The sequence below is a fragment of the Antrostomus carolinensis genome, unplaced genomic scaffold, assembly GCF_000700745.2.
Source record: "Antrostomus carolinensis isolate BGI_N321 unplaced genomic scaffold, ASM70074v2 scaffold11716, whole genome shotgun sequence".
NCBI classification, from domain to species: domain Eukaryota; kingdom Metazoa; phylum Chordata; class Aves; order Caprimulgiformes; family Caprimulgidae; genus Antrostomus; species Antrostomus carolinensis.
This window is the reverse complement of record NW_010322567.1, coordinates 7,257-20,544: the sequence shown is the minus strand read 5'-3', so window position 1 is coordinate 20,544 and position 13,288 is coordinate 7,257. Positions and strand designations below refer to the sequence as shown.

At 47.9% G+C, this 13,288-nt stretch overlaps 1 protein-coding gene across 1 annotated transcript; it reads left to right on the top strand.

Moving 5' to 3' along the window:
- Positions 1-2,884: 2,884 nt before the first annotated feature.
- On the top strand, positions 2,885-12,679 carry KLHL28 (kelch like family member 28). Its single transcript, XM_010170277.2, has 5 exons — positions 2,885-3,112; positions 3,313-3,986; positions 7,601-8,044; positions 11,606-11,814; positions 12,397-12,679. Exons 1-5 carry the CDS (start codon positions 2,888-2,890, stop codon positions 12,558-12,560), a joined length of 1,716 nt encoding a protein of 571 aa, XP_010168579.1. The 5' UTR covers positions 2,885-2,887; the 3' UTR covers positions 12,561-12,679.
- Positions 12,680-13,288: the final 609 nt, after the last annotated feature.

The following is a 13,288-nucleotide window of genomic DNA, read 5'->3' as shown; positions in this document are numbered from 1 at the left end:
ATGATCTCCTGAGGTCCCTTCCAGCCCCACCGTTCTGTGACTCTGTGACAAGGGAGAAGTGCAGCAGTGTGGGAAGCATAACATGTCATAAGCCAGGCGGTTCCTGGGTAAATATTATTTCTTGCACTTTTTTGGTGTGCAGAAGCAGAACTTGGGGGGTTTTTGTGATGTGTTGGGTGTTTGGAACCACAGCCAGCTCGGAGCTTCGGGCGGGCGCCGCTGGGGTTCTCTGCTCCCTGGTGAGGAGCCCAACCAGCCCGGCTGCTCCCTGGCTGCCACCATTCATGGTCTGAGTGAGGAACTGTCGAGCACTGAAACGCTGCCGTGGGACAGCAGAGTGCCTGCAGCTCCTGCTCCTGGCACGGGCAGGGGACACTGTGCCAGCATCACCCCCTGCCCATCTCACCTGCCCGGGGTTACAGCGGTGAGCACCCGCAGTGAGAGCACAGGTACTGCACTGCTCATTAACCCTTTATTGCCAGTAACTCTCCCTGCTGTTCAAAATAAGTTTTACCTGCAGAGCACCAAAAGGATCTGAGAGCCCAGAGCCGAGGGGCAGCCGTTGGATTTGACCCTGCTGAAAGAGGGGAGATGGAGATGAGATGTGAGGAAGAAATTGTTTGGTGTGAGGGTGGTGAGACAGTGTCCCAGGTTGGCCAGAGAAGCTGTGGCTGCTCCTCCCTGGAGGTGTTTAAGGCCAGGTTGGATGAGGCTTTGAGCAACCTGGTCTAGTGGAAGGGGTCCCTGCTGCTGGCAGGGGGGTTGGGACTGGATGAGCTTTCAGGGCCCTTCCAACCCAAACCAGTCTGGGGTTCTGTGATTTGTGTTGTGTTCTTGGCCTGGCACGTGCTGTGCAGGGCTGGTCAGTGATCCAGCCTCTCGTTTGTTTCTCACCAATGCAATGCAGTGAACACCTGCAGGTGTGTGGTGTGGCCATGCAGGAGGGGTGTGAGGTACCACAGCAGGGCTCTGCACCACGCAGGGACACAGGGTTTTGTTTCTGTGGATTAACTGAAATGTGGCTGTTCAGAACTGTTTTACAGGTTTCACATCCGAGCTGTAGCTGTCCCTTTTCCTTCCACACGCTGTGACCTCGTGTTTTAGGGTTTCTGTGTGTGTGTGCAATCAAGTTGTGATCCGAGCAGAGACACAAAAGAAAGAGTTTCAGCTGCTGAACACGTCTTTGGTTTTTTGGGTTTTCCCCCCCCATATAATTTGCACTGAAAAAATATCATTACATGGAACATGTTGGTGTAGAGAATCTTGCCTTTTGCAGAAATGCTCAAAGTACTTTATTTTAGATTTTTTTCCTTTTTTCCAGTGTAGGGTGTAACAGGAGAGGGCTGAGCTTATTATCTGTTAATGGGTGAGAGGTTTTCCATCCCTGGCCACAAGCCTTCCCTTCTGTGTCAGTGCTGTCGTGTTCTGTGTGTAAGTGCTGACAGCTAGTTTGATTCTCTCAGGTGCAGCACTGTGTAGTGGGCTCACTGCCAATTAGGTGGCAGTGAAGGAGCTGCAGAAATTACTGACGTGTTAATAACGAGATGAGGAGAAGCGAGGTGTTGGAGTCTGCGTAGTGGTTTAGCAGATGGGGATGAAATCGGCTGTTCCTCTCAGGAATGGGATGGCTGCAGTGTTCTCTGTAGGATAACAGGTACATTTCCTTGTTGTCCAAGGTCCTGCCAGGTTCACACCCTCTCACTGTGTGATAATTCAGTCTGGGTAAAGAGCCGCAGAGCTGCTTTTCCCACAGGGAGTGGTGGGCAGCAGCCTTGGAGTTTTAATGCTAGTGACATGAGAGGAGGTGTCCTCGTGCCTCCAGACTGAAGCTTCTTGTCAGAAGGGTTTGGGGGTTCTGTGGAGCTGGGGCAGGAGCCAGGGTTGTTCTCTCTGCCCTCACTAGTGGTGTTGGGAGCGCGGGTGCCTGCTGCTGCTGTCAGGACATGGCAGTGCTGAGAGATATCAGGATGCTCAACCTGCCCACTTGGGACCTGCTCCCTTGCTCACCCTGGGAAGCACCTCACCAGCTCCCACCCCTCATCTCCTGATGGTGGAGGAAGGCCCAGCTCCCCCTCTTCCTCCAGCCTGATCTCTCCCAACAGCCAGGACGCATCCACTGGGGATTTTCTGTCACGGTGGAAGTGGCTCAGTGAGTTGAGGTGAGGATCTCCCCGTTCTCCTGTGTTCCTCTGCCCGTTCAGAGCACAGCAGCCCGTGCTCCAGCACTCTCTTTTCCTGCGTCCCAGGGCCCCACTGATTCTGTGGCTCTTTTTTGCCTCTTTGTGCAGAGGGAGGGACTGTGCAGTTCCCAGCGAGGAGAGGGAGCGCAGAGCTGGTCCCTGCTGGCTGGTGGGGTGCTGCTGGCCGCCCTGCTCGGAGGGGAAGTGCAGCAGGGCTTGGCTGCAGGGCGAGGAGCAGGAAGGAGTTCAAGAACTTCTAAAGCTTCATCTCAAATAAGCCAATTCTGGTTTTTCTTTACCTGTGTTTATTTTTTCAGTCACTGTTCAGCTCTCTCAAATACCTGATGAAGAATCCTGTCATGTATTCAGCACGTCAGATAATGTGCATTTCACTCCAGAACCAAAAAGTAAAAGTTGGTAATTGTTGGTTTGGGTTTTTTTTGTAAGTCAGAGATTAATACAGCACAGATTATTAATAAACCTTTGATTGTCCTGGGTTTACCTTGCATGAAAAAGGCATAGCCCGTACGGATTGAAAAAGCAAATTGGAAAGTGATCAACCTAATTAAGGTAAAAGCAAAAACGGAAAGGTGATTTTTAAACGTTGTATGTGGCGTGCCTGGGTGACATGAGTAATTAGTAACATGAGTAATTAAACTGCTGCAAGGAAGCCCTGAGTAACGTGTGTAAAATCCTGTTTGTGGCAGATGGACCAGTCGTCTCCATCCTACACGCTTGCCAACTTAACCCACCTGCACTCCGAGCAGCTCCTGCAAGGCTTGAACCTCCTCCGGCAGCACCACGAGCTCTGTGACATTATCCTCCGCGTGGGCGATGTCAAGATCCACGCCCACAAAGCCGTGCTCGCCAGCATCAGCCCCTACTTCAAAGCCATGTTCACCGGGAACCTTTCCGAGAAGGAGAACTCGGAGGTGGAGTTCCAGTGCGTGGACGAGGCAGCCCTGCAGGCCATCGTGGACTACGCCTACACGGGGACCGTGTTCATCTCACAAGACACCGTCGAGTCGCTTCTCCCAGCTGCCAATCTCCTCCAGATCAAGCTGATCGTGAAGGAGTGCTGTGAGTTCCTGGAAAGCCAGCTTGATCCCGGCAACTGCATCGGAACTCGGAGGTGGAGTTCCAGTGCGTGGACGAGGCAGCCCTGCAGGCCATCGTGGACTACGCCTACACGGGGACCGTGTTCATCTCACAAGACACCGTCGAGTCGCTTCTCCCAGCTGCCAATCTCCTCCAGATCAAGCTGATCGTGAAGGAGTGCTGTGAGTTCCTGGAAAGCCAGCTTGATCCCGGCAACTGCATCGGCATTTCCCGCTTTGCCGAGACCTACGGCTGCCACGACCTCTACTTGGCTGCCAACAAGTACATCTGCCAGAACTTTGAAGATGTTTGTCAGACAGAAGAGTTCTTTGAGCTCACGCATTCCGAGTTGGATGAAATCGTTTCCAACGACTGCTTGAACGTGGTGACAGAGGAAGCCGTGTTCTACGCCCTGGAGTCCTGGATCAAGTACGACGTGCAGGAGCGGCAGAAGTACCTGGCGCAGCTCCTGCACTGCGTCCGCCTGCCGCTGCTCAGCGTCAAGTTCCTCACCAGGCTATACGAAGCGAACCACCTCATCCGTGACGACCATACCTGCAAACACCTCCTCAACGAGGCTCTGAAGTACCACTTCATGCCTGAGCACAGACTTTCTCACCAGACCATGCTGATGACGCGCCCTCGCTGCGCCCCTAAAGTTCTGTGTGCGGTGGGAGGCAAAGCCGGGCTGTTTGCCTGTTTGGAAAGGTGAGTCATAGAATCCCAGACTGGTTTGGGTTGGAAGGGACCTTAAAGCTCATCCAGTCCCAACCCCCCTGCCATCAGCAGGGACACCTTCCACTAGACCAGGTTGCTCAAAGCCTCATCCAGCCTGGCCTTCAACACTTCCAAGGAGGAGCAGCCACAACTTCCTTGGGCAACCTGTTCCAGTGTCTGACCACCCTCACAGTGAAGAACTTCTTCCTAGTATCTCATCTAAACCTCCCCTCTTTCAGCTTAAACCCATTTCCCCTTGTTTTGTCATTAACTGCCCTTAGGAAAAGTCCTTCCCCAGCCTTCCTGGAGCCCCTTCAGTTACTGGGGGGCCACTAGAAGGTCTCCCTGGAGCCTTCTCTTCTCCAGGCTGAACAGCCCCAACTCTCTCAGCCTGTCTTCATAGGAGAGGTGCTCCAGCCCTCGCATCATCGAGTGCTGGTGAAGTTGTTGTGGTGGCCTGAGCGGGGTGATGTTCCTGCTGTTTGATTGCCCGGGGTCAGAGCTCACCCCAGCTCTGGTTTGCAGGACTCTGGTTGCTGCTTTTCTCCCTAAGAACTATTAAGCAGCTTTGGTTTTGTTTTGTCTTTTTTTTTTAACAAGGACAAGCACTGAATTCAAAATCCTTTTTGATTTCATGAGTAATCTTCAGTGTTACGGGGTTTTGTTTGTAGCAACACAAGTAGCTATTAAAATCTTATCGCTTTAATTCTGTTAATTGAGAATTGGGTTGATGAAAGTGGTTAATAAAAGTCTGGATGCTACTTTGTGTGCTAAAGCATGCTGCTTTGTCAGCTCAGGCCTTTCCATTTTATACAACTTTTCCCTAATCTGTTATTATTCCAGACAATCAGATTATAAAATTTAATCTAATACATGACAAATATGCTTCCTGATAACTCAGGAATCCTTGGAATTAAATAGACTGAATCAGAGAAGAGTGAAGAGGTAATTCTTAGCAGTGTCACGTTCTTGATCGTAGTGTAATCATGACTTTAATCTCTGCTGCTGAGTAGGAATCCGTAGCTGTGCTGGCAGGAGCAGGTAAGAGCCTCTCTGTCTTTACCTGGTTTCAAAATGAGCCTCCTCTCCAGTTACTGGAGCACGTTGCTGAGGTGAATCATCTGTGCAGAGCAATGCAATGGAGAGAAAATGAGCTTTGCTCCCCACACAGGTGCTGCTGGGTTTGCTTCTGATGTTGTGTTGACGTTTCCAGCAGTGGCAGTGAAGCTGTGTGTGGCTCTGCATGTGTGGAGCTACTTACACAGCCAGGTGCAGTGCTGGGGTGCTGAGCACACCCTGATCAGCTCAGCAGGTGTGCCTGGTAAGGCAGAGTAACCCAGCTGCTTCTGCAGACACATTCAGGGGTGATGTTCTCTCCTGTGACAGTTCCATGCTTGCATATCTATACAGATGCTTCAGAACCTGGGAAGATCTGTGTGTTCTTTTTCCCTGTGTTTAGAGATGTTGTTGAAGTTATTTAAAGATAATTTTCCCAGTCCCAGAATTTCCTGGATTGGAAAAGCCCTTTAAGGTCATCGAGTCCAACCATGAACCCAACACTGACCAGTCCCCTATGACTAACCCATGTCCCTCAGCACTATGTCTACACAACTCTTCAATCCCTCCAGGGATGGGGACTCCACCACTGCCCTGGGCAACCCCTTCCAATGCCTCAGAACCCTTTCAGCAAAGAAATTCTTCCTCACATCCCATCTCAACTGCCCTGGGCACAACTGGAGCCCATTTCCTCTTGTCCTGTCCCTTGGGCCTTGGTTGAACAGACCCACCCCCACCTCTCTCCACCCTCCTCCAAGGGACTTGGACAGAGCCACAAGGTCTCCCCTCAGCCTCCTTAATTGGGATTGATGATAAACTAGACGTTGGGACTGGCAATTGTTGGGTTTATAGTTTTAAAAAATAAAGGGAGTTTTGTGCTTAATATAAAGAATCTGTTTGAGTGAGTGAGGTCATCCTCTGATAGCCTTCAGCTCTGTTTCTCTCACAGTTTCTTCAGTGAGTAAAAATACTACATTCAAACATAGTTTAGATTATTTTGATTTTTTTTAAACAGAAATGCTCTTTACTACTCTTAACCATGTTTTAATACATATAAAAATTTGTTTTTCCTTAATTTATTACTCATATTAGTCTTCCCTAAACTGTTGTTTCAGTTAATACTTAAGTTTAAACAATTGCTCTTGGCGTACAAAAAAAAAAGTCACAGACTGATTAAACAAACAATTCCTGTTACAATTAAAATTGTGAAGTAGGAAACCTGAATTCCACTTTTTTTCGTTCTGCTTTTCATCCATACTCACAGGAAGGTGTTTCATTTAGTGAGCTGCTGTTTCCTGATAACAGAATTACCTGGAGTATCTGTAGTACTGCTCTTTCTAACCAGGCTGCTGCTCTCAAGAGCCGCTCTGGCGTTTGCACAGTCCCTGCTTCTCTCTGCCAGCTCTCCAGTGGCTTCCTTTTCCTGTGCCTGTTTTGAACAGATCATATTTCTCATGCACTAGATATGCTTTTCAATCATTTCAGTAATTTATTAACTACTTAGGCAGCTTGACTACAGTTTTACATGACAGGCTGGACCCACCGTATTGTCCTGTTTTTTAGTGAAACCACCATGTGTGTTTTAACACCAGGTATAATTAAAAGAAAATGCAAATAAGCTGTATTTGGAAAACAGATTTTTCAGATTCCTTTGTTCTACTTTGACATTTTGTTTAAATTATACAGTGCAAGTAAAAGCTGTATTTATAAAACTACAAATTACACTTTCTAAAGGTATGTTTTTATGTGTACATATAGACATGTGCTTCCCCCTCTCTAATTCTCCTTTTCTCCCTTTCCCATCTCTGTGGCTGTTCTGACTTTTTTTTTTTTCCCCCAGTTCACAATTCTTATCCCTTTGGTTTGTATTTTTAGCTTACCCCAGTCACAGCCTCCAACAGCTGCCGTGGCATCCACGCTGCATTGTCTTCCCTCGCGTTATCCACGATCCTCTCCTGACTTCTCTGTATTCTGCCTGGTTTGTGCTTTCAAAATCCATCACAGAATCCCAGACTGGTTTGGGTTGGAAGAGACCTTAAAGCTCATCCAGTTCCAACCCCCCTGCCATCAGCAGGGACACCTTCCACTAGACCAGGTTGCTCAAAGCCTCATCCAGCCTGGCCTTCAACACTTCCAGGGAGGAGCAGCCACAGCTTCTCTGGCCAACCTGGGACACTGTCTCACCACCCTCACAGTGAAGAACTTCTTCCTAATATCTAATCTAAACCTCCCCTCTTTCAGCTTAAACCCATTTCCCCTTGTTCTGTCACTCCCTGCCCTTATGAACAGTCCCTCCCCAGCTGTGTTTCAGGTCTGTGACTTGGTGCCGTGGCTACTTGCCGTGTCGCTGCCTCGCTGCGCGCTGCCAGGTCCTGTGTTTTCAGGACAGCAAACAGCATTTGGTTTGGCCCTACACTTGGAAGAAACAGCAAACCTCAGATGGGACATAAGAATTTATCTTCAGACTGTGCTCCCCGATGCTCATTTGCACTTCACAGAGCTGCAGAGAGTTTGGTTTGCTGACATCATCTGCTGTTTTTGTGTTTCAGCGTTGAGATGTACTTTCCCCAGAACGACTCCTGGATCGGCCTGGCCCCTCTGAGCATTCCCCGCTATGAGTTTGGAATATGTGTCCTCGACCAGAAGATATACGTTGTAGGAGGGATTGCAACCCACGTGTGCCAAGGCATCAGCTACCGAAAGCACGAGAGTTCCGTGGAGTGCTGGGACCCCGACACCAACACCTGGACATCTCTTGAGAGGATGTTTGAGAGCCGCAGTACTCTGGGGGTGGTGGTGCTGGCAGGAGAGCTCTACGCCCTGGGTGGCTACGATGGGCAGTCTTACCTACGGACTGTGGAGAAATACATCCCTAAGGTGAAGGAATGGCAGCTGGTGGCCCCAATGAACAAAACCAGAAGCTGTTTTGCCGCAGCTGTCCTGGACGGGATGATCTACGCCATCGGTGGCTATGGTCCTGCCCATATGAACAGGTGAGTGCTTTGCATGGGTGGGGCTTGGTGTCGTAAGCTTGAAATCGGCAAAACTTGCTGTTGAGCTTCTGCTTGGCAGCCAATTAATAATTGTTCTAAGGTCATATAATCGTGGAATCTTTAAGGTTAGAAAAGACCTTTAAGATCATCAAGTCCAACCATCAACCCAGCACCACCAAGGCCTCTAAACCATGTCCTGAAGTGTCATGGCTACACGTTTTTTGAACGCCTCCAGGGATGGGGACTCCACCACTGCCCTGGGCAACCCCTTCCAATGCCTCAGAACCCTTTCAGCAAAGAAATTCTTCCTCACATCCCATCTCAACTGCCCTGGCCACAACTGGAGCCCATTTCCTCTTGTCCTGTCCCTTGTTCCTTGGTTGAACAGACCCCCCCCCACCTCTCTCCACCCTCCTCCAAGGGACTTGGACAGAGCCAGAAGGTCTTCCCTCAGCCTCCTTTTCTCCAGGCTCAACACCCCCAGTTCCCTCAGCCAGGAACTCAGCACACTTGTGCTCCAGACCCTTCCCCAGCTCCGTTGCCCTTCTCTGGACACGCTTCAGCAAATTGTTTGTTTGTTTTTCTCCAGCACAGATATCCTGGTAATCCACAATGGGCCTCATTAATCCTTGTTCTGTGGTATCAGCCTGATAAATCATCTGGGAAATCTTTATTTTAACTTAGCTTTACATCTTCCAGCTCAGACCTCATTTGTTTGGGGTTTGTTTGGTTGGTTTGGGGGTTTTTTTAATGCTTAAGAAGGGAAAATGGTAAACACAAAGACATATCTGTGTATCACTAAGCAAGGTGGTGCAAAACACCTGACCTTGTAGGCACCCGAGCTGGTTAACTCAGCAGATCAGGAAGGGAGTGTATGTGTGTCTGTGTCTCGGTGCTGCACCTCCGTGACCGAGCCCTTGGGAGCAGCTTGCTCAGCTCTATGTTGGTGCTGTGTGAATCCTTCTAGCTCAGGCCTGCACAGTATGAGGATGTGTGGTTAGCTTAACGTTTAAAACACTGGTTTGAAATGAGGAGGATTTTTTACATACTGAATAGACACAAAATAAATAAGATACCTCAGCTGGAATCTGAATTTAGCCTTAATAATGAAGTTCGGGATGATGGGTGTTGGGTTGAAGTGGGCTTGCTTCAGACCTTACCTTCACAAGGAGGTTTTCTGGTACCAGCATGCTCTGTGTGGATGGACAGGGATGTTTAGTTATGCAGAGAAATAATTTGTACTCACTTTTCTTCATTAAAATAGGAACAAATCAGCTGTATGTCCCTTCAGGAAGCACATGAATAAACTGCAAGTCTAAATAGCTGAATAAAGACTGAAAATGGAAGTCTTGCTTGTAGGAAGGGATCCACTGATTGTTTAACAGTGAAGTACCACAATCAGAGAATCCCAGACTGGTTTGGGTTGGAAGGGACCTTAAAACTCATCCAGTTCCAACCCCCCTGCCAGCAGCAGGGACACCTTCCACTAGACCAGGTTGCTCAAAGCCTCATCCAACCTGGCCGTGGACACTTCCAGGGAGGAGCAGCCACAACTTCTCTGGACAACCTGGGACACTGTCTGACCTAGTCATTAATTGTACTTTTTATACTTGATACATTTTCATGTAGAACACTTTGTGAAGCAAAGGATTGATTTCCAGATAGGAGAGTATAGCTAACTGGTTTTCACCTGGGGAAATGCCACAATTTTTTTAATTATTGAAATACAAACCAATAACTTAAACTGTTAGGTTTTTTTATGAAACTTAATGTGAAATTATTCTCATTTTTTACATTTGAAATTATGAGTTGTAACAGTGGGTTTAAATATTTAATAGGCAAGCAAGCCATCTCTAAAAGTTTTCTGTTGACTCTGGAGTTTTTTCCGGTGGGAATCTGACCTGGAATGATGAAGCTGTGCTCTCCTCCTGTGTGGTCACTCGGGGCCTTTCAGGAAATGTCTTTGTCAGGCTGGTGCCTTTCAGGGGAAAGCTCTGAACAACGTCACAGTTCTGCTGTAGCCACGCTCTGCAACAGCCACTTCTCCCTTCCTCAGTCAGGAAGGAATCACCAGCAGCTCCTGTGGAGTTACCAGGATATGATATTTCATGATTTGCCTTTTTAAATTTAATTTGCTTTTTATTGAGTAATTTTGGTTGTATTAATTATTCAAGGGTGTGAGTAACATGCCATGCCATGCAGTCACTCGACTCACACAAACACCAGCATTAAAGAAGGCCGACTGCTGGGTAATTAAGAACCTTTTTTTCCAACTCTGCAGTGCTTCTGATTTTTCTCTTCCTCTCTTTTCTGTCCCCTCATGCTACTGAAGCTGCAGTTTGGACAGGGAACAGCTACACACCATGAGTGTGTTAATAGTTCTGACCATCTGTACAGCTCCAGTGATTAAAAATATAATAATGATGATGATAATTCATTTCCATTTTATCCCGAAGGCCTCTTCTATCCTTAGGGTTTGATCAGCAACCTCTTTCCTGCTTTTCCTGAGGGATGTGCTCTCCACATTTCTTTTTCTCTCTCTGTCTGTTATTTTCAGGCAAGCCTTGAGGAAGTTTTTGTTACCCAAATAGATACGCTTCAGATCTGCACTGTGTTCAGTTCTTCATGACTTGCTTTTTTATAAATAGCAGCCATGATCCTTGGAAGAGCTTTCCCTGCTGAAACCAGCTTTGAAAAACCTTGCTTTGTTTCAATACGTAACCTGAAGATCCAGGGTAGTGGCACGAGGACGTCAGAGAAGCAGCTGAACTGCAGCTGCTGTGTCAGGGTGAAATACCTTAAAACTGCTTTTTGGCAACAGTCTGAGAACCTCCAGTTACACCAGCTTTATGTTGTCACAGGACACTGGGATGTGACTGATGCTTCTGAGGTGATAACACTGGTTTTAGTTTCTTGTGTGGTACCACTGGGTCGTACAAAGCAACCACGCCACAGAATTTCCCATCAGCTCATGCACTCTGTCATGGAATCATTGAATGCTGTGAGCTGGAAGGGACCCACAGGGGTCATGAGTCCAACTCGTGTCCCTGCACAGGACAATCCCAACATTCACACCATGTCCCTGAGGGCCTTGGCCAAATGCTGCTGGAATCTTGTCAGGCTTGGTGCCATCAGCACCTCCCTGGGGAGCCTGTTCCAGTGCTCCACCACCCTCTGCCTCAAGAACCTTTTCCTCATGGCCAACCTCACCCTCCCCTGCCACATCTTCCTGCCATGTCCTCTGCTCCTGGCATTTGTTGGTGGCCAGAGAGAAGAGATCAGTGCCTGCCCCTCCTCTGCCCCTTGGGAGGAAGTTCTAGACCCCCAGGAGATCTCCTCTCAGTCTCCTCTTCTCCAGGCTGAACAAACCAAGTGCCTTCAGCCTCTCCTCACACCCTTCCCCTCTAAACCCTCCCCCAGTTTTGTGTTGCATTATTCCTGTGTGTGGTGATATTGGTTGGCAGAACTCGATTTGCTTCTGACAAAGGTGGATTTCTTGTGGAGTGCAATTCAGATGTCACTGAGGTCCCAGCCTCACAAGCTGTTTGTTTGCCTTTGCAGCATGGAGCGCTACGATCCGAGTAAGAACTCCTGGGAGACGGTGGCTTCGATGGCCGATAAGCGGATAAACTTTGGTGTGGGTGTCATGCTGGGCTTCATTTTCGTGGTGGGGGGACACAATGGTGTGTCTCACTTGTCGAGCATCGAGAGATACGATCCTCACCAAAATCAGTGGACTGTGTGTCGACCCATGAAGGAACCCAGAACAGGTAGGGATATGGAAAACTCTGGGATACTCTTCCACAAATAAAGTGCCACTTGACCCGATAGAAGCTGCAGTAAAGTGGCAGTGGCTTGTCTGCAGAGCATTGCACTCCATCTGTGAATGATCACTCTCTCAGCTCTGTGGAAGAATCAATAGTTATTTCTCTAGTTTTAATTACAGTCCAGTTCATTAATACTGAGCTGTATGAAGTAATATTTCTACTCTACTTTCTAGTTTTTCATTAATTTTCAGCGAGTTTCAGCAATTCTGTGGTTACTGTTCTGTTGTACTTTATTTTATGTTGAGACTCAGCAGTACCTCCTCTCTCCTGTCTCCGTGACGAGGAGTGTTGGGACAGAAGAGCAGAGCTGTGTCATAGGAAAGGGCATGAGAAGAGGAAAAAATGGAGTGTAAGATGTGAACAGAGAGAGATTCTTCATTTACACCCATTTTCTTTATGATGGGCCAGAGAAGGAGGGGCTGTGAGAACTTGTCTGTGCAGCCCTCAGGCTGGAGAGAGGAGGGTGTCCTACTTCCTACATCCACACGTGGTGATGATTTAACCTTTTCTTCCCCTTTCCCATAGGGGTTGGTGCAGCTGTGATTGATAACTACCTTTATGTGGTTGGAGGTCATTCAGGGTCATCCTACCTGAACACTGTACAGAAGTACGACCCCATCTCCGATACCTGGCTGGACTCTGCTGGGATGATGTACTGTCGATGCAATTTTGGTTTGACTGCACTTTGATGAAAAACAAGACTTTACAGGCCTGGTGCAAAGATGGAGCTTCATCTGCTTGAATAAAAACCCTGCTGGGGGAGACAGCAAGCTGCATTTTCTCCAGTTGGAAAAGTGGGAGGAATGTGGTGAAGCTGGGATTGAAATGAGGAAAGATTTGTTTTCTTTTCCTCCAGGAATTGGCCTTTGTTACTGGAGTGACACGGGCAGAAGGCACAGGAAGGTTGTTGCCAGCGGGGTTTAGACAGCACCCGGTTCAGGGCAGTGAGTTTTAGAGAGTACTGTACATGCCTGGGGTGTGGTTAGAAAATTTGCTGTATATCCAACCCTTTCACTTTCTAGAGCTTCTCTCTCTTCCTGCTGCCTACTATGAAACATGAAGTTTACTGTGCTTGGGGTGAGAGAGGTGTGAGTGTGTTGTGTGACTGGACAGTTTGCTGATAGTGGTCTGGTTGTGTCTTCACATTAAGAAAATGCCAGTGCTTCAGAATTTATTATTTTGGGTTTTTTTAATGAACAGTAACTAAAGGGCTGCCTTGTTTCTGTATCTCAAGGTTTGTAAATAATCAATGCCATAGGATGTTGCCTGTACACTCTCCTTTGTTACCCACATACTGGTAGGAGGGCTGGGTTGGTAATTAGCAACTAAAGAAATTTACAAGGCAAATTTATTGCCTCTTAACAGAGTTTTTTTGATCCTCTGAAGAGAAACTACATTTTTAACTTCCCTTGTATTT